Source organism: Trachemys scripta, chromosome 18, assembly GCF_013100865.1.
Source record: "Trachemys scripta elegans isolate TJP31775 chromosome 18, CAS_Tse_1.0, whole genome shotgun sequence".
NCBI classification, from domain to species: Eukaryota; Metazoa; Chordata; order Testudines; family Emydidae; genus Trachemys; species Trachemys scripta.
The window spans coordinates 12,062,634-12,090,511 of NC_048315.1; the positions used below are offsets into that span (position 1 = coordinate 12,062,634).

Sequence of the window (27,878 nt, forward strand, 5' to 3'; positions counted from 1 at the left end):
AAACCCTGGGACGCGCCTCGCTGAGCATAAGCATTGGCTCAGGCCCATCAGAGTTAAAAGCAAGGTTGTAGAACCCTGGTGCACTCATGCTTTGACTTCTCTGGCATGTGGGTCACATGTAAAACAAAACACTGTGGTACAACAATTAAACCAAATGGGCTGGGGTTGAATGGAACAGCCAGCTTGTGCTCCAAAAACCTAAGTGTTTGTGTAAATATAAATATATATCCCTTGTTGTTACAAAGAGAATTTTCAAAAGTTGTACTGACACAGTGACAAGTCTGCTTGAGTATGTGGACAACCTACAACCATAGCGCAGGGAGCTGGGAGTTGCTCTCATTCATCTCAATGGGGTGTTAAACCTGAAGTTGAAGTTAAGAATGACTGTTCAAATGTTAGCTTTGTTTACTTCACAGCTAATCAAAGCATGTAGGGATGATCATATTAGGAAAATCTGAACAGTATACTGTGAGTAGCACCTTATACTGGTGTCACGAGTGGGTGGGGCTCAACTTGTGGGTGGTGCTTGAGAGAGTACAGCTTTCTTTCCAATTTCACTGCCGCAGGGATGAAAGTGATTTTAGCTACTTAACCTAAAGCTTGAGTGCTGTGGGGCTATTTTCTGTAAAGATAAATTCACTCTCCGATGAGTGCAAAAATATTTACAATCCACCAGCTTCAGATGCATTTGATCCGTAACATGTTAAATAAGTGAAAACTATGAGGGAAACTCTAGCCTAACATCTTCCTCAAGCAGATCAAAACCCAGTGTCAGAAAACTGAGCAAATATGTGCAGATTATTCCATACGCTTGTTTTGCGTTGAGTGGTCTATAAAAGGATGGAAGCACTATCTTGTCATAAGTGGAAACCAGCCTGCATTGCATGCATGAGGTGTGGGGCTCCTAGGTTAAAAGCTGGAGCAAGCACCACTTTCTTCCCTTGCAGCTTCCAGACGCATCACCTGGTTTCGTAGAGGGAAAGGGAGAATGTACTGCAGCAGCCCCCAAGGTTCCTTGTGTGCTGTTTGCACTGAGCTCCCAAGCAATGCAGCTTTCTCTACTTCCTGCCTTCACATCAAGGACACTGGTCAACCGACTTCCTCCCCATTTGTACTGGGATAAAGCCAGGCTGTGCCTGCGACATCACAGAAGCTATCTGCTGTTCCCTCATAATGGCTGAGTGCAGGCACATGACATGTCTCAGTGCCCACTGAGCCCTGCCAGGACAAGCTCAGAGGGGGGAAGAGTGCTGGGGTATGAATGCCTTCCCACCAGTCCAGCATGGAAATCAGAACCGGTAACTAATTCCTCTTGCATCACATGCCTTTATCGACTCATTTTTACAACCCTCCCTCAGGTTTCCTGACTCCCTACCTGTGCCTTATCCACTGGACCACACTGGACTCCTAAAATGGACTGAATGATTGGATCACTCCATTGGCTGAACAGCCTAATGTTTATTTCCCTGACTCCCTGGATGTGATGTTTCAATAGACCAATTTTCAAAGTTTTTTGGAAAGCTTCAGCAGGTCTTTACAGTGCCACCCAAACAGGCTGTCATGTTAACCCAGAAGAGCAGCTGAAATCATCAGGTTTCGCTGGTCCATCTCAGGCAGTGCAGTTAATCTGTGCAGTACAACGGAAAGCAACTCTTTGTACAGTACCAAGCACACTGAGTTGCGGCTGCTCAAGAAATAACTGATCACGCAGAAAAGCCATCTTCAATTACATTGGTGTTTTCCAGGAGCTTCTGGAGTCTGCATAGATAGAAAATTTAACAAATTGATCTGGAACTTCTATATCATTTTACCATCCAAGGTTTAAGCGTTATTGGAGGCCAAGGAACTGAAAGAGTGTCCTTTGCTGTTGCTATAATTTTACCATTTCCTCTTTGGCCTGAGCAGTGAGCCAACGCTTGGAGCTTTGCAGGGTTGTTTCTGTTGAGAGGAGAAATTGATTATATGAGTCAGGTATTTCTTTGTTGCAATCCTGTTAACTTACAAAGAATGTACATCAAGTCCTGTCTCCCTGAACAAAGTAGAAACAGACACCAGGCAATTTCCTTGCTCAGAAATTCCCAGGACTGCCACTCCAGCAAGTTCTGTGCCCAGAAGCTCTGTCTCTGTTTCCTCTCAGGCCTCGTCTTTGCTGGAGACAATGAAGTATATTCTTAACATGAGTTAGATAACTTGAAGTAAATCCTAGTGAAGAGGAGGCAGTTGAAGTTGTCACACAAGTGAGCAAGTGGTTTTTAACTCGACCCGCTAACTTGCATGAAAACTACAAACTGCCTTGTCTTCCCTAGGAGTTTACTTTAGTTAACTCAAGTTAACACACCTTTTTTCCTAATGAACATAACCTCAGGGTCGCACTCACAACGGCGTCTCTGGCTTTCTGCTGGTTTCCTTTAATATATGTGCACGCTTGTGTATGCACACCTTGCAAAACAATACTCTAGCCCCTTGCACTGGCAATCAAGTAAGCCTTTCAACCCATGTGATTTAGCTCTGCGTAGTCCTCATGCCTTTTATTGTCTCCAGCTATCAGCATAACAGCATAATGCTTATTTTCTCTTTCGGTTAGATCACAGTTTAGACCCAAGAGCTCATGTGGTCACCGGCGTTCGGATGTAAAGAGGCAGGATTTTGGTTATTCACTTGGAACGTTCTCGTTGCAGCAAACAAACTAGCCACAGCCTTCCTGATCTAGAAACCATCTAGGTTTGATTCTGCACCCAACAGGAACTGACTGTCTCCTTCATGGAGGATGACAGTGAACCGGAGCAGAGCTGCTGGGCCTATTTGCCTGACGTCTGCCTGAGCAACATGTTCTGGTGGCTAGACGACAGAGACAGATCTCGGGCTGCTTTAGTCTGTAAAAAATGGAATCAAGCCATGTACTCAGGCTCTCTCTGGAGAACCAGAACAATCACCTTCAGTGGGCGGCCGTCCAGGTCAAACACATCCGAGTTTGAATCTGCTCTGTGGTACGTCAAGAGATTCGGCAAGTACTTGGAACACCTAGAGATCAAGTTCCTGAACCCTTACAATGCTGTGTTGACCCGAAAATTTCAAGTGACTATGAGGGGGCTTCTCTCGCGCTTGGGCAAATGTAACAGCCGCCTGGTATCCCTGACTATTCAGCATCTGGAATTGGACCGATTGGTCTGGAAAAATGGGATCAGGACTCAGTTCATCAAGAACGTAAGTACTTTCCTGAAAAGAATGAGCAAGCACCTTGATTATCTCAACCTGAAAGGAGCAAGAGTGACGCTGGAAGAAGGCTGTGAGCTTTTGAGCTCTTTGAGCTACTTGAAAAACAAAAGTTTTGCCTCCGAAATCAACATAGAAGACTTCTTCAGCCACCATCTTTCCATCTACAGCAGCTCCTTGTTCCACCAGACTATGTCCACGTTCCGCAACCTGGTCATCCTGACTCTCAATTACAACTGCATCTCGGATGAATTGCTGGACATCCTGTGCGAGCACAACGCCCATTCTCTCTGGACTATAAACATCAAGTGCCATATCCATGACCCTCATGGGCAGGTGGTTTGGGGGATGTCCTGGGCCAACCTAGCCAAGAGAGCACCCAAACTGAAAGTGAACTTCTTCTTTGAAAGAGTCATGAAGCACAACAGTCTAGCCAGGATACTTTTAGCCGAGATCCCACTCAGGAGCATCAGTCTACGGAGCTGCTATTTCAGTGACCCGGATTGGTCGATGAGGCCGACCCTCACCAATCTCTTACCAGCCTACAAGCACATTCTGCAGGTATGGTGGGAACAGCAAAATTTTACCGTTTTGTCACTAATCTAACCAGGTAGCTGTGTGGGCGTTGTACCAAATTGTCAGTGTAAAAGTGAAACCCTGACCCATGAGGTCATTAGAGCTCCACAAGGCAGTTTTCACAAGAGATGAGTCCCGCACATAACTGTCCTGCCCGTTGGTCCCGACATTGACACTGTTATTTATTTTCAAGAAATTAACGCTAGAGTTCAACAATGACCATGAATTGCTGGATGAGGAGCTGCTGCAGCTTGTGTTATCGTGCGAGAGGCTGTTCTTCCTCAAAGTCTGGGCCTTCCTCAGTGTGGCATTTGTGGAGAGGCTGCTGCAAAATCGGGCAGAAGGGAAATGTGTCTTGTGTACCATAAAGGTAAAAAGCTCTTTCCAAACCTCCTGCCCTCCACCCCATCAAAATGTAGTTTACGAACATACTAATGCAGGCCTGCCTCTGAATGTGGTTTGAAAGTTACCATTAATATGCAGGGAAAGGGGTTGTGAGGAAGTGTAAGAATCCTACGTGTATTCCCAAGGGTCACTCGCAGAGACGGGTCTCCCAAGTCCTGACCAGCCCCACAGAGAATGCTCAGAAAAGGTCATGATAACCCCGGTGTCACCTCTTCCAGAATCCCTCTCCGTGCTGGGGAGCCCCCTATAAAGAAGGTCCTTATTCAAGAAAACATTTAAACACATCCGTAAGTCCTATTGACTTCATATAAACATGTGCTTATATTCCATCCTGAATAGGGATGCTCTCCTGAATCGTGGGCAGGGACAGCTGCAGCCAGGGGAAATCATCCCGCCAGGGAGCTAGCAGAACCCCAGAGCCCCGTGCCTCCAGCAGAGACCCAAGAGCTGATCCTGGGGATCAAGGGGTTCTTGGGGCAGAGAATGAGGCACTCTTTTTCCCAGCTATTCTGCTGTTGAAATCCCAAAAGGCAGGGAAGCCTAGATTTTCACTCAGTCTGTAATTAGGCAAGTTCTCACTGATGTCCCTGGGAATCTTGTCTGAGCAAAAACTGTGTAAGGACTTCAGGATTTGACCACATTTATTAGCTGGCTGGCTTAGCTAGCAGTCTCAACAGCCACCTGGGCTTCTCCCTATTACTAGCTGAACTGCAGTGGCTGCTTTGTGTGTCTTGTGATTGCTGTCCATCCACACAGGTGAGGATTTACACAACCAGGCATGAGACCAGCGAAGAGGACCGACTGCTGCGAGACATTTACAAGAAGTTCAGAAACCTGATTGACTCAGAGCTTAATTATTTTGTCATCGCCTACCCAATGGTGTGAGCAGTGTGTGATGAGCCAGGAGTTAAAATAAAAACCAGTCACACTAGGAAATGTCTGATCTGTTCCTCTAAGGAAGTCTGTGCGGAGACTAATAGTATTAGCAATGTCCCTGAAAGGGAAAGCCACTGAAAGGGAAAGTCCACTAGAACTGTAACAAGCAGTGAGCAATTTTAGAGGCCCACGTATTAAAATTCTGGCTTTCGCAGATGGCCCGCGGTGTCTCATCTTTGTTATTTTGTCTTGTCTTTGCAATGGCACCGAAGGAAACAGAGAATATTATTCTGCCAGGACAGTCACATTTACAATAATACCTAGCTCTTATAGAATGCTTTTGATCAGTAAAGCTCAGCGTGCTTTACAAAGGAAATCATTATCCCCATTTTAGAGATGGGGAAACTGAGGCCCAGAGTGAGGCTGTGACTAACCCAAGGTCACCCATCAGGCCATTGACAGAGCCAGAATAGAAGTGAGGTCTCCTAATTCCTAGTCCAGTGCCCTATCCATTGTGCAACACTGCTTCTGCCAGCAGTTATCCTATGTTTGGCTGAAGTACATTCTCCATCCATTTGTCAGTGGACAGGTGTACACATCACCACAACTGGCCCTAACTAGCACTGTTGCTGGCTTCCTGTCTCTCTAACATAACTAGTGACTTTGTGTAGGAATATCTGTTCTAGTTTATGTAGTTCAAAAAATCTGTCAATGAAAAGCAGTGACACTGACAGCACCCAAGAGTCGCTAAATGGCTGGAATGAAGGAATTTTTCTTGTTGTTCCATAACTTTAATGTCTACTGGAAAGCTTACAATAGACTTTCTGGGACACAGGCAGGTGTGGAGGAGGCATTTAGGTCTGTTTTAATTAATTCACACACCTAGGCCAGGTTCTGCTCTGAGTCACAGTTGTGTAAACACAGAGTGCTAGGTTAATGTTCAGTGGAGTTACTCCGGCTTTGCCCTGGTGTATCTCCCAGCAGAATCTGGCCTAGTGGCGGGGAATGCTGTCTCTGACATCAGGGCTTCAGAAGTTGTTAATGGAAATGGACTCCCTCATCTGCATGCACAGCACTTCGTCGATGTACAGGGTGTTCTCCTTGACCTGGATCTCCTCTTCCAGTGAAAGCTGTCGACGGCTCAGACCTTTCAGCTCCACCTCAGCTTGTGCCAACGTGTCCTTTAGTCTAGGGGTGAAACAAAGAGAGACATTAGTTTTGACTACATGTACCTCCTTGCTATTGAGCGGCATCGCTTCCTCCCAACGTGAAACCCACAGGATGGGACATGGCGGGAGGAAATCTCTGTGAAGTTCCCCTTTGGTTTCTCCCCACATTGTTCCACGGGGGGGGGGGGGTGGCCCATCCAGGCAGGACAGATGCGCCCATACCCTGCAGGTCCCGTGGCCTCCTACATGGAGGTCCTGTGCCTCCAGGTGTTTGATCCTCTCTGTCCCGCTTTTGCTCTTTCGGAGCCACGCTATCAGGGACTCCTCCTGGCCATGGTTGTCCAGGAGCCCTTCCCCTCTCCCTCTTAAAAAGGGGTCTCAAATGGCAAGATAATATAGCTCCTGGCTCCATTACCTTCTCCTACCATCATATCTAGAAAAATAGGTATACAGAATATTGAAAAAGTGTGGTGACTGTGTGCAAACATACATGTATGTACATGTGCCTGGATTTATTACGTCTTTGGCTGGTTACATTTGCCCAGTGACCTACACCACTGACTTCTTGCTGTTTCACCATTTCACTTACCTCTGAATATTGTTTGTGATCTCCTGAACTTCACTGATCAGCCTGTATTGCACCATATCACGACATAGCTCCACGTTGGGACGATGGGTCCTCGTCTCCAAACGTGTGTGAGCCACCTTCGCAGGTCCTTCTTTATCGATGATAGCTTTCTTTAAGGCCGCAATGTTCTTTTCCTGGGACGTAATCTCATCCATCACCTTAGTAAAGCAACAAAGGGAAGTGCTGCACGGTGCCACTTGAAAACTTGATATCCTCTTTAATAATGATACTTTGCAATTCTAAGGCGTTACTTCATTCGTGGATCTCAAAGTACAGAGGTGAGCGAGGATTATTACCCCCATTTTACTGATGGGATAACTGCAGCACATTGGGGAGGGAAGGATTAAGGCCGAGATTTTCAAAAGTGGTCTCTAACACTCAATGTTTTGGGTGTGCAATTCGAGATATTTAGGGCCTGATTTTCAGAGGTACACCTCTACCCCGATATAACGCGGCCCGATATAACATGAATTCGGATATAACGCGGTAAAGCAGCGCTCTGGGGGGGCGGGGTTGCGCACTCCGGCGGATCAAAGCAATTTCGATATAACGCGGTTTCACCTATAACACGGTAAGATTTTTTGGCTCCTGAGGACAGCGTTATATCGGGGTAGAGGTGTACTAAGCATTCACAACTCAAGCTGAAATCTATTTGAGTTGTGGACACCTGTGGAGTAGAGCATCTCTAAAACTCAGGGGTGAAATCCTGGCACTACTGAAGTCAGTCACAAAACTCTTGTTGAGTTTAATGGGCTGGGATTTCACTCCAGGGGTCTTAGGTTGGGCACCCAAACACTGAAGAATCCATAATTAGAGGCCACTTTTGAAAATCTGAGCTTAAATGACTTGTCCAAGGTCACATAGCAAGCGAGTGATAGAGCTGGGAACAGATGCCATGTCATCTGATTCCCAGGTCCAGACGCTGCCACTAGACCATAGCTGCCTCTGAATGGCTACTATCTAATATGTAGCCCTGTGTTATCATCAAGAGCCTCCAAGCTTTCATGTGCCTTGTAGCACATGCAGTCATGAGGATTTGTATACTGGGAATGGAAAAGCTAATGGTACTTTAGTTATAAAAACAGAAAAAGCACAGGGCTTTGTCCAGCTTGGAAATGCAAAGTTTGAATTCTTAAGGCACAATAGCTCAAGGCATTGGATCAATAGAATTGGCTGATGTCCCTGTCCTATTTTCTCTGCTGTCCCTGGTGTTTACCTTAGCAAGGTGGATCTCCAGTTTGTTCTTTGCATCTTTTGTCTCCTTCACCCGGTTCTTAAAAGCAACGTTCACCGTCTCGCACTGCTTGCGCATGTCACTTGCTGTCTGGGATAAGATTCGGTCAATCAAGGCCCTGAGTGCCAAAGAGTTGTTCCTCTGCTTGTCGGCCTTTTCAACATTTACATTCGAGAAATCTACCCAGTCTTCAGGGCTCACAGAACTATAATAAAATAAAAAAGGTCTCTTTATGTATCTTCAGCCCTCTTTGTGTATTCATAAATGTGCATTAACGACAGAAGATCTCTATTAATACGAAAGAAGCAGTATTATTATTGCTTATTATTATGTTCATCATTATTAAGCATCATTATAATTATTGGCCACAATCAACATCAGGCTCAATGGTGCTAGGCATTGTACAAACACATAGTAAAAGACTTTAGTTTAAGAGTGAAATTGTCAAAAGTTGGGTGGGGAAACAGAGGAAGCAACTTGCCAAGGTCATACAGCAGATTAATGACAGAGCCAGAAACTGAACCTAGATCTCTTGAATCCTACTCCAATGGCCAATCTATTGGACCACATTCTGCAGCCATTAAGATGTGGGACTGGAAGTTAAATTAGTAAATCCATTGTGGGTTTCCAGTGACATGGAGTTTTGCTTTCATAAACAATTAGCACCAGATCCATTCAACAGAACTATAGTCCATTAGGAACTTCGTTATTAGTATTGATTTTAGATGAAAGGCACTCAGATACTATGGTATGGGCCGCAGTATAAATCCCTAAGATAGACAGACAGACAGACAGATAGCCTTATTATAAACTGGAGTGGGTATGTTAGGCCTTGTATTACAGGGACAGTTTATATTATGTCTGTATAACTATTGGATGCGGAGCTAGGGAAATAACCACTTACTTTCCTTCAACCTTCACCACATTTCTGGCATATCTTATATCAGGTGTATTGTTTGTCAAGTTGGAACAATAGTTATCAATTGTCAAGGCGGTGAACTTGTCTTTCAGATCCATCTCCAGATTGTATTTAGCTGAACGGTTTAACCTCGGGGGAAAACAATTAGACTCTGTTAATCTGAAACCTAACAAAATAATTAACCCCTTTTCTTTTTAATGGAGGTAAACCACCATTAAAGGGCCAAATTTTGCCATCCGCTGGCCCTCAAAAATCCCACTGACATCCATGCAGCTTGATGGTAGGATCAGGTAAATAAGAAAATATGAATGTTATTATCATAATAGGCAATACTGTGAGTTACAAGTTGTAAAAATCTAGGGCATGCTGCTGCTGCTGTCGCCAATGGTAAAACTCCTGCAGGCTTCAGTGGTGTGGGACCAGGACAGAGGCCCTGGGAGTCAACGGATGCTGGGGCATATTGTGCCGTCAGTATCTAAACAGAACTCTCCACTGAAATCAGTGCTGCTAAAAATCGAATGGCATGGTCTAGGCCCTGAGAAGTACTAACTCCTGCAACTCCCCTCTGATTTCAGCACATGTGAGGATTTGACACTAGCAATCCTACAACCTCTCCAGAAGCACTCCCCAATCTGAGCTATCCGGTGGTTTGTTCCTCTGTTGACCCCATGATACCTAATTTGCTCATTGGTTTGTTCCAGTGTGCGCTCAAGCAAAGCCATAACCCCTTGGAGCACTTCAACTTCCTTTATCAGTTCCCGCTCCACTTCGTCATGGACCAAGTCAATCCCAACTCGCCTCTGCCTAAGAGAAAGAGGAGAGAGCCATCACTCTGTGTCGATCATTTGAGTATTGCAGCTCTGGAGACCCAAAGCCCTTGTTCTTGTTATAACTGATTGGAAATAGTCACCTTTCCGCTCCTAGGACCCGATTCTCCTCTGGTTTACATTAGTGTAAATCAGGAGTGACTCCATGGAAGGCAACCAAGAAGAGAATCAGGCCCTTCGTTTGCAGGGTCAGGAATAATGCTGCTTTTCTCTTTCCTGGCTTATTTTACAAAGGTTTTTTTAAGATGAATAAAGCAAGGATATCTGCTCAGAACACACGACGAATGGTCCTGGTCCTGCAGCCTTTCTTCACATGCTTAGACGCAGTGAAGCCGATGGGAGCTGTGGGTGCTCAGCACTGTTGAGAATCCATCCGGACCTGAGCTCTGAGGGCCGTCCTCCAGGCCTGCTATCAAAGTCCTAGAATTCCTCAAATTTCATCCACTTTACACCCTGCAACTTGATGACCCGCTTCACTGTCACCATCCTTCCAGAGGAGGAAGCCTGCAGTGCACTTGAAACCGATCAGCGCTGCTCTCTGCTCAGCCCAATGGGATGCTCTTGGATTTCCCTTATTTTCCCAACAGAGGCTTGAAAGCACTGCCTCCATTGCACTCCCAGCTCCTGCTGGCCTGGAGCCATATGGGAGACGGAGGCTGGGAATCCAACCCAGATCTCCTCTACTGGAGCGCAGGGTACAAAGCACTTCCTTCTCTCTGGGTGTCTGCCTCTCTTATGAAGAGCCTGCAAATCCTGCTGACTTTGGCTGGGATTTCCAAAGACATCTACGAGAGCAAAGTTCCCAACTCCCATTGGATGTCAATGGGAGCTCAGCACCTATTTCCCATAGACCCCCTTTTAGAAACTCCATCTTTAGCAGGGGTTGCAGGGGCTCTGCACTTTGCAGGATTGGGCCTTATGTGTCATACATCCCAGGCCCATACATATCATTTATCCATAACACTGTCAGGTTTTTCATTTTTTTAACAGCTTAGTAATTAATTTTCTTACCCCCTTAATTATTATTATTGTTGTTGTTTGGCTATTACGCTTACCTGTTCAAGAGACACTCTTGAGCGATGAATAGTGGCTCTTTACAGCTCTCCAATGCTTTCTCTAGTCTTGTCTTAAAAGTCAACAGCACCTCTGTCTCATTAACAATCTGTTCTAGTTTGTCGTCTAATTCTTGCTTCCAGAATTTTATTTCATCAAGTCTCTGTTCTGCGGAATGAAGAGAGATTGCAAATTAATTATAAATAAAAGCCCAGCTTTTTCTACAGAGCCTCACGGCCCAGCCTTAGCCATGGGCAGAAAAGGACTCGAGCCCCAAAAAGTGCTGTGCACATAGCTCTGTATGCTGATGTATTGCAATAGTTTTGCTAAACCACTGGACTATGAGCCAGGAGATGGGGTTCAATTCCCGCCTCTGCCACAGACTTCCCGTATGACCTTGGGAAAGTTGCTTGATTTCTCTGTGGCTAAGCTCTTTATTTGTGAAATGGAGGCGATGATAATGATACTTCCTTTGTCTGTCTTATCTCATTAGACTGTAAGCTCATTGGGGTAGGGGGCTGCCTCTTACTACATCTATGTACAGTGTACAATGAAGCTCTGGCCACACTGGGTGCCTCAGGTACTATTGTAATAAAAATAATAATGCTTTCAAAGGGTCAGATTGTAACTGGCCTTTGCAGAGATACATGGGTAAGAAAGAGGATTCTCAAGTGCAAATCACAACGGCATCCATCTTACCCCTGGCACTCTGATGCACAATCTCTCTCTGAATTCCCCATGGAACATGGTGGAGCTACACCATTTCCATGGTGGGACAATGTAATGTGTGACCCAGTGTGAGCCCAGATATGTTTTTTTTTTCTTTTTTACTCAGGCCAGGCTCTCGCCTTAACAATTAGTTAGTAAATATTACACCAGGACTGAATTTGTCTCCCTGTATCTAACAGATGCCTGAAACTGTTTGGTTATAAAATCCATCACAAAGTATTTTTTAAAGGATTTGGAAATGCATCCCCATTTTTCTCAGGGAAGGAGAAATAAGCCGTTAAAACTACTTAATATCTCCTGCTTTGGGAGTCTCCCTTAATCATTCCAATAAAATAATGAAGCCCACAAAGCCCACATGATCACCTATTTTCTTGTTAACGTCACTTTGGGTTTTCTGAGTTGTTTTTTCGATTTCATCCACCAGCCTCTGGCTCTCAGCTACAAGTCGCTCTGACCTGGATCTCTGACTCTCCGCACTGGCATACTGTGTCTTGTTTGCAATATGCCACTCTGGGGGGAGGAACTTGGGTGGAGCTTGCAACAGTTTGGCCATTGTCTTTTTGAAAGATCCTGAACGTAAAGCAGCAGCTTAGCTCTTAGGATGGAGAACCTGAAAATGGGATAATATTGTATCAGGTCATTTGGGCACAGATAGCAAAACAATCTGCCTTCAGGTCAGAGAGGATAGGGTGGAAACTGGGTAAGTAGTAGCCCCTGGATGAAGTAGGTGAAGACTTCACGTGGACCAGACTTCGGGTCAGCTTGGAGGATGATGAGGGAGAAGGAAGGCACTGACAGCCAAACCACATAAAGCAAAATCATGGCTCATGGAAATCCGGGGGATGGAATAAAGGGAGAGACGGGGCTTGTAGGGCAGGGAGGAGAGAAACTGAAAAGGATTATGGAAGAAGATGAGAGATAACATAGGGAAAGAAAGAAAAAATATGGGGAAAGGAGAAAAAGGAGAGCGAGATTATTCAAGGGACAAATAGGGAAAATTAAAAAAAGAGAGGAAGGCAACATCAGAAAAAGTCTCTTGAAGAGAAAGAAGAGATGTAGGAACAGGGGTAGAGGTGACATGAGCTGAACATTTTAAAAAGGATTAAGCAGAAACATTAGACTAAGGGAAAACAGACCTGAAAAAAGATGGAGGAGAAAATACACCAAGAGGTACAAGGGAAGGAGAAAGTGGAAGGAAGGACAGAAGAAAACAAAACAAAAACTAAGACCAACTAAGGTAATTTTTGTTACTTATGGAAATGGTGATGCCAAGTGGTCATGATAAAATACATGAATTTGATACAATATATAAACGTATTATAATATACCCTTGTGCTGAAAAGGTGATTTTGTGCTTCCATCCTACTATTTCCTCAACAATCCCTTCCCTAAACGCACACAACACACCAATCCCTCCCTTTAAATCCATCCCACTCCCACCGCTACCCAACAAATACAGACATAAATCAGTCTATGCCGCAAAACCCATCCACACCAATCTGTCCCCTCAAACCACACACATACTTTGCTGGTGTGGCTACTGGCCGGACTGTTGCTTATGGCAAAAGCTCACCCAGTTCTAAGATCTTGGCTTCCCTTAACCAGCAGATTCACTCCAGATTGTGACTTCAGCCTCAGTCGCTGAAGCAGTGAAGCATTGTTTTTCCCCTGAGACTGAATATTCCAGGAACAGACTCAGAAACAGCCTGGAATATACACAAACGCGTTCCTATGGGAACAAGGCAACACTTCACCTTGGCAACAGAGGCGGGGTTCTGGAAGAGACACATGGCTGGAGAATAATAGTGCTTTCCCTTCCAGTACATGAGCATCTCTCTATCTCTCACGCAGACACTTAATGCACTTGGATTTATTGTTACAATTAATTATGTTAGGGTGCCTACAGCCTGGGACAAGCGGCTTTATTATTTTAAATCTAGCTAACTAAATGAATTATCATCTATCTTGTACTGAAACCTAGTAACAAGAGCTTTAAGTATCAGAGGGGTAGCCATGTTAGTCTGGATCTGTAAAAAGCAACAAAAAGTCCTGTGGCACCTTATAGACTAACAGATGTATTTGAGCATAAGCTTTCGTGGGTGAATACCCACTTCGTCAGACGCAGCTTATTATCTATTATGTAAAGCCACTAAGAACTGGTGAATCTTTTTACCTGAAATAAGTGTTCTGTATTTCTCTTGTAGCCCTCATCCTTACCTGTGTTATTGCCATCAACTGGAGAAGGGAAAACATAAAACTTTGAACTCAAGTCCAAGAGGAACTACTCTCAAAATATTTTGTTTGTAAAACATATTTATTTGTAAATATCAAGCCTACACATATCCTGTTTATTGGTTTATGTATCTAAAACTTCCTCTTTATTTTTAAAACCTCACAGGGAACCCTTAAAGAAACACCGTCAAATAATTGTATTCCCTAACTTAAATTATGGTTAACACAAGTTTTAATTAAACTTAATATGGATGGAGAAGATTTTTTTAAAGTTAAAAACAATGAGAATCATTTTATTCTTAATAATTAAAACAATTTTTAACATTCCTAGGCCATTGTGAACCCAGACACCATCTCATGGCTAATCCAGAAAGAGAAACTGAGCAGTCAAGTTTCCCTGTTTGAATGAAATGTAATAATAAACAAACAAAAATAAGCAACTGAACACCATAAAGGGAAAAGGAAATGTGATCTTTCAAATTTTTCTGATTTTAATAATTTTTAAAAATTAAATAAAAATAAGGTATTTAATAACCTCAGATAGAATCATAGAGATGTAGGGCTGGCAGGGACCTCAAGAGTAGAGCCCTGCATGGATACAAAATGTATATCCACGGATGCTGATATCCGCGGATATAAAGCAGATATCCGCGGAGCTGCAGGGCTCTACCAGGAAACGGAGCGGCGAAAGCAGCAAAATGTCGGGTCGCTGCTCGCAAGAGCCAGCCCGGCAGCTCCTCCAGTGTGGCTGTTCCACCCCCAGCCCTGCCCACTGGGGCACCAGGCTCACCACCAGCTGTCCCTGGTCACACTAGTGTGTGTGAGCAGCTCGCATGCTCCCAGACAGGGGACACACACTCAGGGCCAGCTCTAGGTTTTTTGCCGCCCCAAGCAAAAAATTTGCCGCCCCAAGCTCAGGTGGGGCTGGGGCTCACAGGCAGCACTGGAAGCGGAAGGAGTGATGTCACCTTCTCCCAGCGCCTGCAAGGGCTTTACACCCTCCCCCACCTGGCCATGCGAAGAAGCCCCGATATAAGGGGTGGCACAAGGTAGTGCAGCAGCCAGTGCGCAGATGAGGCGGCACAGTCCCGCCTCCCCAGCAGGACTCGCCCTCTCCTCCCCAGGTAGCCAGGGCTGGCTCCAGGGTTTTTGCCGCCCCAAGCGACACACAAAAAAAAAATAAATAAAAGCCGCGATCGCGATCTGCGGCGGCAATTCAGCGGGAGGTCCTTCGCTCTGGGCGGGAGTGAGGGACCGTCCGCCGAATTGCCGCCGAATACCTGGACGTGCCGCCCCTCTCCAGAGTGGCCACCCCAAGCACCTGCTTGCCAGGCTGGTGCCTGGAGCCGGCCCTGCAGGTAGCGGCTGGGCCCTGGCAGTTCAGCATCCCGGGACTGGAGCTTCCCCTTCCTGCTGCGGCCAGGGGCACGGCGCCCTTGCCCCATCTAAGTGGAGCAGCTCCGAGAGCGCAACTGCCCCGGAAAAAAAGGATGGCCAGAATGCCGCCCCTGGAAATGTGCCACCCCAAGCACGTGCTTGCTTTGCTGGTGCCTAGAGCCGGTCCCGCACACACTGCTGTGTGGAAGGGACGCCTGTCTGGGAGCCGCTCACAAATGCTAGCGTGACATGGGACAGTTGTTAGTGAGCCTGGTGCCCACTCCAGTGGGCAGGACTGGGGGGCGGTACAGCCATGCTGGAGTTGCTGCTTAGGCTGGGTGCTGGCTCCTGCAAGCAATGGCCCGACATGCTGCTGGTTTCACTGCTGCGGTTCCTGGTAGAGCCCTGCAGCCCCACAGATCTCCGCTTTATAGAGATATCAGCATCCACAGATAAGCATTTTGCATCCGCACAGGGCTCTACTCAAGAGGTCATCTAGTCTATCCCCTCATGCTGAGGCAACCTGGCCATGCCTGACAAGTGTTTGTCTAACCTGCTCTTAAAACCTCCAAGGCTGGGGGATTCCCCAACCTCCCTTGGAAGCCTGTTTCGGTATTTAACTATCCTTACGGTTAGATTTTCCCTCCATATAACCTACATTTCCCTTGCTGCCTATTAAGCCCATTACCCCTTGTCCTAGGAGGCATTATTATTATTATTTTGACATTTGATCCAGTCTTTATTCAAACTTGATTACAAAATCCTTTATGCCACAAGCACACAGGCTCCACCAACTTCTTTGATCTTCTCCTCTGCTTTCCTGCTGAAGAATTTTGCTTGCTGAGGCCCCCAGCCCCCTCAATGCACTGGGCCTTGGTTGCAGCATTCCCCTCAATGCACAGACCCTGCAGCATCTCCCCACCCCGCCCCCCTCGCCTCACCCACAGCCAGCCAATCCCCGAGCCGCACTATCCCCGCAGCCAATCAGCTGCCCCCAGGCTGAGCCCGCCCCGCTGCACCACTCATCGATATTCATAAGGTCTCATGAATATGCAAAACAGGGCGGCCGATGGGGGCAGCCGAGATCGTTCACACATTGGCGGGCAGAACAGCGGCGCGGCCGCGATTGAATTGCGGTGCGGGAGGGCACAGACAGAGCCGCCTCCATGTGCGCTCAGCCAGCGGTTCCTCGGGCCGGGGCTGCCGCCGCAGCCACCGCCGGAACCAAGCTCACCCACCCGGGCAAGGCGATCCTGGCCGGTAAGGAGCCTCCCCGGCCGTCCCCGCGCAGGGAGGGAGGGAGGAGGAGCCGCTGCCCGCCCTGCCCTAGGCGCAAGGATGGGGCCGCCAGGCCGGGGGAATTCAGACTCCCTAAGTGCCCGCCCGCACCGCGCCTCCGCTGCCACAGGGGTGTCACCGTGTGTAGCCCGCCCCGGCCGCGGCGTTCCCGAGTCCCAGCTGGGGGGCGGGGCGGGGGGGCGTGGCAGCGCGTGCGGTGTGAGGGGGCGTTGGCTCGAGTGTGGGGTGCTGCAGGGGGCGGGGGTCGGTCTCAGCGGGGCTGGGCGAGGGGGGCCTGCTGGGGGCGGTAGAGGTCGGCTTCAGTGGGGCTGTTGGTGTGGGGGGCGCGGTCTCAGTGGGGATGGGGGAGTGGGGCTAGTGGAGGGGGCTGGTCTCATTGGTGGGCAAGGGAGGGCCTGTTGGGGGTGGGGGGATTGGTCTCAGTGGGGCTGGGTGAGGGTGTGAGGTTGGTCTCAGTGGGGGTAAGAGGGGGTGGTTTCAGTGGGGCTGGGCAAGGGAGGGCCTGTTGGAGGGCGGGCTAGTCTCAGTGGGGCGTGGCAAGGGAGGGCCTATTGGAGGTGGGGGGGTTGGTCTCAGTGAGGCTGGTTTCAGTGGGGCTGGGCAAGGGAGGGCCTATTGGAGGTGGGGGGGTTGGTCTCAGGGGGGCTGGTTTCAGTGGGGCTGAGCAAGGGAGGCCTGTTGGGGGTGGGGTGGGGGTGGTTTGGTTGGAGGTGAAAGGGGGTGCTGGCAGGATCATGATAGCTGTAATTTACTGTGTACTAGGAGCGCCATGGAAGGTGGCACTGATGTTGCTCCTGGTTCCTTGCTGCTCTAGCTTCGTCCCAAAGACAGTGGTGCTGACCTGGCTGCTGAGTCCCACTTCTTTTTGTGTTCGTTTCCTTTAATGGCATAGAGTGAGCTTCCCCCAAGGGGTAGGGAATGGTCACAAGGAGGGGGCTGTGTTATGCAGAGAGGTTTTTGGGGTGAGTGGAGCCATATGGGTTTCCTTTATCCTCCCTTCTGCAAGAAATTGTCAGTCCCTGGCACTGAAGGCCAGACTTCCAAAAACTCCCATTTAGGGACCCACGTAAGGGCTGTATTCTCCCCTGCTTTGCACCTTGTTTAATCACTAATTCATATTCAAAGTGCATGTAAAACTCTACTGTTTTGCTTTAGTAGAGTTTTTACAACCGTTTTGTACTGGGATAAATGATTACATTGTTACAAGGCAGTGGAGAATCAAGTTGTAAAAAAATTGATTTGCAGTCATATCCATCATATCCATCATTTGAAAGCTGGAAACACACACCCTTGAACTGCATTGAAATATAATGGCTTGGAGGGGTTTCTGGATGAATGGAACGGGGGTAAAAATGGTAAGTTAGCTTAAAAATCAGGACTGATCTCTTGAAAAGCATGAATAGCATGTGTGCAATATAATGACTAGGGAGGGGCCTGATACTTCTAACATTAAAGTGAACTGGAATCCTGCCTTTAACTTCAGTGGGAGAAGGATGAGGCTGTATGGAGATCCTGAAAAGTGATTTCACATTCCAGTGAGGGCTTCTAAAAGGTTATTTTGAATTTAGCAGAAGCCTGAGATGAAATATTCCTTGGTTAATTGTTGCTGAGTAATATATTACTCTAAGAAGAATTCTGTGGGTGACGAGAGAAAGGGGACCTCTTAAAGTTTTTATAGATATGGTCCAAAGAATAATAAAACTTTCAGTTGGATATTAGGAAAAGTCAAAGGGGGGGACAAGATTTCCAAAAATGGGTATCTAAAATATTGGGCTGGATTTTCACAAATGCTGAGTACCCACAACTCCAGCTGAAGTCTAAAGTGAAAATCACCTGATCCAACTCCCACTAAAATCAAGAAGTGTGGCCGTTGGATTTGTATTGGTGTCTGGTTTTTATGTCATGTTTATTGGTTTGTTTAATGATCTATGTGTATGTGTGAGATGGGTGTTAAGCTAAAGTTATACCACCATCCTTGTGATTTCCATAGTTAATATTTTTGCCTTTTTGATGTTTTAATGGAATCTCTCCTCTCTAACTGCACTTAAACTTCACTATAAGTAACCATGCTTTTTGTTTTCAGATTGTTGGTGTATTGCATGTGTAATTTAGGAATTATTTCTCATTGTCTCAATGGAATTCTTTGATCCTCTCCTCTTTTGTCTTGGCTGCTTGGTTTGTAATAATTACTGGCTGAGCCAGTGTTTTTTTCTGGGTGTTTTCTGGTTTTGAAATGTTTCTACTGTGTTGCTGTACTTATTGCATTGTTGCCAAAACTGTTAATAGGATCATTTGCAATGTGGATTGGCACAGTGCAGTATGGCGCAATTTGTGTGATGCTTACTTTTTGTTTCTATAAAATAAGAGCATAACATTTCTACCTCTCTCTTCTGTGCAGGTGGCATTGCTGGAGGTATTGAAATCTGTATCACCTTTCCCACAGAATACGTAAAAACACAATTACAATTGGATGAAAGAGCAAATCCCCCTCGGTATAGAAGCATTGGTAAGAGGATAACAACTCCTATTTGTGTGCATTTTAAAATATCAAACAAAGTTTCTAGTAGACTATTAGCCTAGCAGGCAAATCTCTGAGATTCATTTGTAAAGTAAAAGTTGGTTATCAAGACTTGGAAATTGTCTTGCAGGTCACTGTGTGAGGCTAACCATTCAGGAACATGGTGTGAAGGGTCTGTACAGGGGCCTAAGTTCTTTGTTGTATGGCTCTATTCCAAAATCTGCTGTCAGGTAAGGTGATCGCTAAATTATTATTCGTAAATATAATAAAAATGTCCGATAGGTTTTTATCCATTTTATAGCGTGCTTTTTCATCCATAGATCTCAAAGTGCTAAATGAGACTGGTTTTTGCTTTCTGCTTTTTTCTTATTTGTAACTATATCATTTCCAACCATTTTTCCCTCTCTCTCCCCTCCCCCCCACACACAATTTCTAAAGGACTGCAGTGTGCTCAGTACAGTTCTCTCTCTTGAGCTCCATCTGTATTTTATTGGCCTTCTAATATAGGTCTTGGAAAAATAATGTTCTGTATTGAAACTTTATGCAGATTCTTAGGCCAGGTGAACATCTGGAAAAAAGACATAACTTCAGTTTGACTGTTACACAGTTTGAAAGGGGAAAATAGTGTGAATGGTCCATTTTATACTTTTTCACTCTTAATAAAGACCCAGTTTGGGATCATAGTGTTTTAAATAAAGTAGTAAATACTATGGATTTAACATCACAAGGCTATTTGTGGTATGCACTGGATCAAACATTCCAGGGTCAGATAGTGATGGCTGCAAAATGTCAACTTCATTATCTTATTGGCTGCTGCTGGTAAGAATAAGATGACATTTTTACTACTTAGACGTGATATTGTTTCATTCTGTATTTCTGTCTTCTCTTTGCATTTCTTAGCTGGTGCTTTACTGAGCATTACCATTTGGAATAAGGCTGTTATGATAGCACAGTCTCCTTTTGACTTGTTTGTCATAGTTATTACTGAAGTAATATCAAGGGAAACATACCAAAGCACACAGGATAAGATTGTCACTCTCCCTACTTGGTGGTGTAAGGTGTCCCCTTCAGTCCCCGTGTGGGTTACCTTTATTTTAAGTAGCAATGTGGGCCTGGACAGTGCTTCGCCTCCCATGTACATAGGCAAGGAGTGGTAGGGCAGAAGTGGGGAGTGGCTGTAGCCTTGGGTCCCTCTCCCCAATGTTGTACCAATACAGAGGGGACTGTAATCTGTGCTGGGTATAGAGTTGGTGCAGATTCCATCTCTTTTTGCTCCCTCCCCCTCCCAGAGTATGGTGGGATTATGGAACCATACTGTGGCTGTAAGCAGGACTGTGGTCTGTTCTTTTCCTTGGGCAGCTTAATTGTTCATTGCCCTTCGCTCAGGCATGTGGCAAAGTCGTCATCTCACCCACAACTTGTCTTCATTTCCACTTTACTAACATTGGATAGGGGAGGAGAATGGCACATTTAATTTAGCAATTTCATTTCTGATTGGAAAATATTTATTTTCATAATAGAAGGACTTTGGTTAAAGGACTGAAGGAGAGAAGTTTTCCAAACCACTGTTTTTTTTTTTTTGTTTTTTTTTTTTTTTTTTAGTCTTGGTGAATTGCTGGGATATTGGATACCAGTCCTCATTAAAAGTAATTAAACATCCATAGCTGAGGACCATTACTTTTTTTGCAGAAGAGAGAGGATAGAACAGTGGGCTGGATACTTCTGACACTGTCGTTCAAGATGCTTCCTGTCTGCTTTTGAGGAAATCCGTGGTTGAGAAAACAAACTTTTATGTTCCCTGCAGGTTTGGAATGTTTGAGTTCCTCAGCAATATTGCAAAGGATTCAAATGGGAAACTAGACAACAAAAGGAGTTTACTTTGTGGCCTTGGAGCTGGTGTTGCAGAAGCTGTCGTAGTAGTCTGTCCAATGGAAACTATAAAGGTGGGCAGAATGTTAATATTCATAGGCTAGAACATGATCTACTTCTTGGAAACTTCTTCCTGTCAGCTAAACAAGTCCATCACTGTTTCCTCATTGTGTCTTTAAAATGGCTTTTTAGCTTGTGCTATTTTCATCCATCTTAGGGCAACTAGATAAAAGTATTATCACTTTACTATGCAAACTTACGTAGTTATGAAATATTTTTGTTTAAAGGCAGGAGAGGGAGTTTTCCCATAAATCGTGAAGTTGGCAGTATTGCAGAACCTAACAAAATAGCCCCTATTCATATTAAATGATGGACTAGAGCAGTGATTCCCAAACTTGTTCCGCCGTTTGTGCAAGGAAAGCCCCTGGCAGGCCAGGCTGGCTTGTGTACCTGCCACGTCCGCAGGTTTGGCTGATCGTGGCTCCCACTGGCTGTGGTTTGCTGCTCCGGGCCAACGGGAGCTGAGGGAAGCGGCGCAGGCCGAGGGACATACTGGCCGCCACTTCCAGCAGCTCCCATTGGCCTGGAGCAGCGAACCGCGGCCACTGGGAGCCGCGATCAGCCAAACCTGCGGACGTGGCAGGTACACAAACCAGCCCGGCCTGCCAGGGGCTTTCCTTGCACAAATGGCGGAACAAGTTTGGGAACCACTGGACTAGAGGATAATAGTCATGAGACAATGTTGTGCTTAAAGTTTTGTTTTAAATTGTTACAGGTGAAGTTCATTCATGATCAGTCCTCTTCAAATCCAAAGTACAAAGGGTTTTTCCAAGGTGTCCGTGAGATTGTTCGGGAACAAGGTATAATCATGTAGCAAAAACTACTGTGGGCTTTTATCTCTGCATAACTTAATGAGGGAACCATAAACATCCTTTGTTCTATTTGAGCCTAATCGTACAAGATAAATGTGTTGAGAGAGTACACGGTTTGTTCCAGTGAATTATCCAGTCTTTCAGTAGACTGGCAGGTTCATTCTGGCTGTCTAATTTTCACTCACACTTTTAAAATTTATATATAAAATGAAAATTATGTAATCTATTACAGGCTTACGTGGAACATATCAGGGGCTGACAGCTACTGTCCTCAAACAAGGTTCAAACCAGGCTATCCGTTTCTTTGTGATGACTTCCCTTCGAAATTGGTATCTAGGTAAAATGAGTCAGGCTGGCAATTAAATTGTATTATGAGAAGTAGATAAAATCTTATTTAATATTTTTTTTAAACTTGCTTAAATGGCAATGTTATAAAAGTTTGATCAGTACTTTCTACTGTTTTGTTGACCACTTAATTGAATATGAGACTATATTCTAAATTAAGAACTAAATTATTTCTAAAAGCATTAGCATTTGTAGAGGTATATGGTCTAATTGTTTTATCTCCTGTATGTACTTGATCAGGTGATAATCCCCACAAAAAGATGAATCCATTTATTACAGCTGCATTTGGTGCTACTGCAGGTGCAGCCAGTGTCTTTGGCAATACTCCATTAGATGTCATCAAAACCAGGATGCAGGTAAAAATCACTATAGAAACTAATCTTAAAATGAACTGGGCTCGTGGATAGTGGATATCAGGACACTTAGCAGAGCTCTGATGTTTCATTGAAGAAGGCAATAAGAACCTCATATGCTGGTCTCTTACACCTACACTCTGTCTGGGTGATTGTGACTCTTGAGGATTATTATTACTGTAGTATGTAGGAGCCCTAGTTGTTGACCAGTACCCCATTGTGCTATGCATGGAACAAACACCGAGCAAAAAGACGCATTTAACCAAAAAGTTTGCATTTGACTTGAGATCTAGCATAGTGCTCTGCTAGTGTCTGTGTCAGGTACCACGCAGCACAACTACTCTAAAGGGAACCACATTTTGTGAAGAAATCCTTGGATTTGCTTGGTTTCTGCTGAAGTTTTACAAGCTCAATTTCCATTTGTAAAGGAAAGGTGTATTAATGATGGCATATCATTGGATTTGTCTTTAAAAATGAAAACTAGGCATAAAGGCTTCAAAATTTGTTATTGGGATTTTTTTCACAGAGAAATGAATCCAAAGTGGCAGGTAGAATTTTGTGGACATCCTGCAGTTTTCTCTGGGCCTCCCATGTTTTTCCACTGTTCATATCATTTTAGCAGATGGTACTGTGACAGTTCTGGGATTCTGATTGAGGGGCGGGGAGGTGACCTCTTTCCAAAAAGCCATTTCTTAATTACAGTTCATACTAGAATCTGCTAAAAGCTGAGATCTCTAATCACTCAACTCACTTCATTTATATTTTGCATTTCAGGGCCTGGAAGCCCATAAATATAAAAATACAGTAGATTGTGCCTATCAGATCCTCAAAAAGGAGGGCTTATTAGCGTAAGTAGATTCAACTATTGTCTATATATGTGGGATATTATAGCTGCAATATTTTAGTGAAACTATTGTTTTCCATATTTTGATGGGTGACGCTTTTTAGCCCAGCCTACACCTCTTTGCTAGAATGGCATTTATCTTAGTACTGTTGTTTTGGTATCTTTTTTTCATGGGTTCACTTTTTTAGTGCCGTTTAGAACTAGCATATGCCATTTACAACTACTGTTCCTTACCTTCCCCTGCCCCAAATGACTATATGTCTGTCACATGCACACTGGTCCCAGAGGAAAAGAAGGTGGAAGCATATTTGATAACTTTCACTCCTTTCCATACACGCGTCTGGAACAGTTTATGATGATGATGTTCTTCTATAAGAACTGTTGCCTATTTGCCAGCAGATGGGACTGATTGCCAGTTTATGAATCTGATATAATCAGTTACTGTAGGCAAGTTGTTTTAGGAATACTTATTAGAAACTATTTGCAAAACTGTAAAAGTTCAACTTGCCGTTGAAATTGACTTTGTGAAATAGATTTATAGCTGTATACAAAACTTCGTTGTTCCAGTCGTCTGACTTTTTATTCCAAAAACTAAAAATATGTTCTTCCCTCTGTGAAGCATTTTCTTATTTATAATTCTTCTACCTACAGATTTTACAAAGGAACAGTTCCCCGTCTTGGCCGAGTCTGTTTGGATGTAGCAATTGTGTTTGTTATTTATGAAGAAGTGGTCAATGTTCTCAACAAGGTCTGGAAAACTGCCTGATGCTGCTTGTATAAGGCTGACGAGGACAGTTTGGATAGCTGGCTAGCCAAGTCCAATGAGTGCAGATCTAAATTGAATTTATTGCCTGTGGTTTATTATCATAGGTGTTTGAAATGCAAACGCTATTATTCCATCTTCATTCTTTAAAGTGACAAAACTGTAATCCAGGCATTACACTACTTCAAAGTTTATAAGTTGTATGGTGTAGCGAAAAGGCTAGTAGGGCAATGTTACTAACTGCATACATGTTGGCTCCTAACACAGCTGAAATTGGTGATCTTGGTAGGCAGAAAACCAATTAAAGTAAAAACACTTGGCTAGATTCTGCTGTTTACATGAGTGTATCTCTGGATTAATTTTGTTGACCATTAAACTCCAAAGAGGCCCCATCTAAACACAATGCTGTGTCAAACAACTAGAAATCTTTTGGTTTGGTTTGGTTTTAAATGTATTTTAGTTAAACCATTAACCCATGTATGGACACTCTTTTAATTTAAACCAGGCTTGTATAGCTAAATTTACCCTGACGCAGGGTGAACCACATAAACTAGTTTTATGTCTAATTAAAAGTGCACTGGTTCCAAAACAGATTTAGGTAATCTGATTCTTAAATATGTGCAACTTGTGTGTGTAGACAAGGCTTGAGTGCCTTCAATAGAGTTACTGTTTACCTCCACTGGTATAATTGAGAGCAGAGTCTGCCTCACTGTTCTTGAAAGATCACATATGCTGAAAAATTGGAGAAGGGCGCACGCTTCCCATGCTGGCTGACAGCATCTGTCAGGCTGAATAGCAACTGTGTAAATAGCTTTATTTCTTATTTATTTATTTTTTACTTTGGAGTTGGATTTCTGGGCCAGGAGGAATCCGCCTTTTGGGCTCCTGCTGTGAGGATGCTAGACCAGCTTTCTGATCCGAGGCACTAGAAGTGGCCAGGAATACTTGGGACCAGATCACTGGCCTATAATAGGGATGTAAATATCAGTTAAAAAAGTTAACCTTTAAGACTATTAAAATTATATCATTTAATTGGTTAACCGCCGCCGCTCCAGCGCAGGGGCCCCGCTGGGGCTGAGGGCCTGGCTGGGGCTGTGGGGCTGGGATTGCGCCAGCCAGCTAGCCCGATGCAGCTCGGACTGCTTTGGCCCAGCACAGCCGGCCCCCGGGGTTAACGGTTAAGGTCCAGTTAACGATAAGCCTAATGCTTACCAGTTAACCATTTAACCTTTTACATCCCTACTCTATAAGGGCCCAGTCTTGCTATATTTACTTAAATAAAGCTCATGTTGAATTCAGTGAGGCTTACTTGAATAGGGACTGCAGGTCTAGCCCTATTCTGAAATTGCAGAATAAAGTTTCCAAAACTTCTACAGGGTTTCATGCTCTGTCTGTATTCTGGTAACTTTACTTTGCCATTGCAATCTTACTGGAGATCTGGCCCCAGGTTTCACTAGCCCCTGCTTCCAGCTTCTTGAGGGACATCACTGAAAGTTGCTCTGCTGTTCTGTCTGGAATAGGAACTCAGGGAGCTGCATCTTCAAGGGTTAGATAATGCCCTAAAACATATTTTGTAGTCTTTGTATTTATGAATGGATAAATATGTTGGTTCTTAAGATACGCTTTAGTAATCAGCCTGCTAAACTGGAACACTGAGCATGGCAGGTGGGGTTTTTGTCCCTGAAAGAGAGAATAAACTTCAGACATTATAACACTTGTTCTTCAAAAATGATCCCAGTTGACCTCTTTATTTTGGTGGTACGTTAATCATTAAGGCATTTGAAGACTTTTTAATCTGTGAGCATGGCTCCTCTGGGGAATGGGGGTGGGGGAAATACCTCTCTTACGCTAGTGTAATTTCAGAATTACTTCAAGGGGTACACCAGTGAATCTGAAGATAATTTGGGTCCGAGGTGCATACAGTTTAAAAAAGACAAGCATTAAAAAAAGTTGAGGGAAGGACCAAATCAGTGTAGAGATAATGTCATCTAACATACTGTATCCTATAGCATAGACTTGCTGTGGCATTTAGACTTGGACAAGCCAGAAAATGTCTGACTAGAGCTAAACTCACGGCAATTTAGGCAAAGGATCATGTCCAAGCAAAGGTACTGTCCTGTCTCCTGTAGTATCTGAACATCCCTTCCTCTTGTGGTTCCCACTACTAGCATTTGGTTGGATTTGTCACCAAGTACAAGAGATTGCCATATTGCATCAATTAAAATTGGAAACTTAGTTGTAGAAGCTTCCTTTACTGTACAGGAAACTTGTGCCAGTCCATTCTCACTTGCTCTCAGCAAGCATTGGCCAACCGAATGGTGCATGTTTCTCTATGAATTGTCCATTTACATTCGATATTAAAGTATTTCTAAAATCTGAGACTTGCAGATCATTTGCTGCTGGGTTTTGGTGAATACAAAGCACATGCTGTCGAGGTTGGGGACATACAGAGCATATTAGGAACTCCTTTAGAATTGAGAGCCATGTTAAGACCTATAACAGGGGTTGCTTTTAACTGGCCATCAAGGAATACTGTATTTAACACGTCTGCTGAATTATTGAAATTTTAAGACACCAAGCTCTAAAGCTATATGCATTACTTCATAGTTGCCATAATATGGCTCCTTTACATAGTCACTGATACCTCCAGAATAGGCAGGGCTTCCACCTTCATAACTTAAAGAATAATTTATTGCCAAAGTCATTACAACCCTCTTTACTGTCTCAATAAACAGCAAGGCTGTCCCCATGCGCTATTGATTGGAGTTTTCACATTGACCAAAATTGTGTCCACCAAAATCACTCTATAGTTGCCAAAACTTCTTGATCCCCAGTGACTCATCTGTCTTAACTGCGCCATCAAAGGGACACCAGGTGAGTTCTCTTGTCCGACTGTTCTCTGATTCTACAGCTCTACCTTCAACCTTAGGTGGTCTGCCATTTATAGCTGTATCAGCCACTTCAACTCTGGTATAGATAACCAGTTCAGAGCCTTTGTAAATGTTCCAAGTTCCTCATTGCCACAGAGACTAAGTATGATTCATTACTAAAAATGGCTTTAGTGGCCACTTAGTTTCAGAGCTCAGCTGAGGAGGAAGCAACGCCTAACATGACAAACTACAGTGACTTAAATAGTTATAACAGTGGCTATGGGAGTTGGCTCTGGCCTATCAAATAGAAATCGCAATAAAACTTTAAATACTAGGACATTACGCTTAAACAGGAGAGAGCTGAGGAAGTGACAGGAAAGCATCAAGTCTGATCATGAAGTTTAAATGTTGAGGGGGGTGACTTTTAGAAATACTGACAGCTGTGTTGAGTTGTATGTGGGTTTAGGGACTTAGTGTATTTAGCTTTGTTCATTTAGCCATACTGGCTCATAAGCCACCTATTTTGTTATCCTGAATCTGCTGGACCAGAAATAAAAACATGTCATTTTCAGTTGTGGAAAATCAGAATGATTGTGTTTACCTACAGACAGCATCTTTACAAATTGGCAAGTAAAAATACTGTACATAGTTATGCTTATTTGTACGATACCTAGTATTGGTTGGGTCAGTAGTATATGGACTTGCCAGTTGCTCTGGTCGGTAATACATGGAATTACAAGAAGGTCTCTAATTTTATCCATTACTGGGCACCGTAACCAGGGAATGCTATATTGATCAATGCTTCAAGGAAAGACACTTTCTAATGTTTGTGCCTTTTTAGTGTTTCTTTAACATTTTAACTTGTTTGCTACATTTATTTTTAATGTTAAATAATTGTTTACAAGTT

The 27,878-nt window shown here is 44.4% G+C and overlaps 3 protein-coding genes across 6 annotated transcripts; 2 read left to right on the top strand and 1 right to left on the bottom strand.

The window, feature by feature from the left end:
* Window positions 1-2,714: 2,714 nt before the first annotated feature.
* On the top strand, window positions 2,715-5,079 carry LOC117867318 (F-box only protein 39-like). The gene is made up of 3 exons (XM_034752203.1): window positions 2,715-3,774; window positions 3,983-4,159; window positions 4,951-5,079. Exons 1-3 carry the CDS (start codon window positions 2,761-2,763, stop codon window positions 5,077-5,079), a joined length of 1,320 nt encoding a protein of 439 aa, XP_034608094.1. The 5' UTR covers window positions 2,715-2,760.
* Window positions 5,080-5,845: 766 nt separating this feature from the next.
* On the bottom strand, window positions 5,846-16,468 carry TEKT1 (tektin 1). 3 transcript variants are annotated; one of them, XM_034752621.1, is made up of 8 exons: window positions 16,334-16,468; window positions 11,993-12,239; window positions 10,903-11,068; window positions 9,696-9,824; window positions 9,006-9,149; window positions 8,084-8,306; window positions 6,829-7,025; window positions 5,846-6,258 (listed from the first exon to the last, which is right to left on the bottom strand). In XM_034752621.1, the coding sequence occupies exons 2-8, from the start codon at window positions 12,180-12,182 to the stop codon at window positions 6,099-6,101; spliced, it is 1,209 nt and encodes a 402-aa protein (XP_034608512.1). In that variant the 5' UTR covers window positions 12,183-12,239; window positions 16,334-16,468; the 3' UTR covers window positions 5,846-6,098. The 3 variants fall into 3 exon arrangements, with proteins under 3 accessions (XP_034608512.1, XP_034608511.1, XP_034608513.1); XM_034752620.1 differs by lacking the exon at window positions 16,334-16,468 and adding an exon at window positions 13,203-13,430; XM_034752622.1 differs by lacking the exons at window positions 9,696-9,824; window positions 16,334-16,468 and adding an exon at window positions 13,203-13,431.
* LOC117867515 (tricarboxylate transport protein, mitochondrial-like) lies at window positions 16,384-27,836 on the top strand. 2 transcript variants are annotated; one of them, XM_034752623.1, is made up of 9 exons: window positions 16,384-16,498; window positions 18,936-19,043; window positions 19,186-19,285; window positions 20,860-20,998; window positions 21,700-21,784; window positions 22,029-22,133; window positions 22,382-22,497; window positions 23,269-23,342; window positions 23,990-27,836. In XM_034752623.1, exons 1-9 carry the CDS (start codon window positions 16,405-16,407, stop codon window positions 24,102-24,104), a joined length of 936 nt encoding a protein of 311 aa, XP_034608514.1. In that variant the 5' UTR covers window positions 16,384-16,404; the 3' UTR covers window positions 24,105-27,836. The 2 variants fall into 2 exon arrangements, with proteins under 2 accessions (XP_034608514.1, XP_034608515.1); XM_034752624.1 differs by lacking the exon at window positions 16,384-16,498 and adding an exon at window positions 17,243-17,499 and having other exon boundaries at window positions 18,981-19,043.
* Window positions 27,837-27,878: the final 42 nt, after the last annotated feature.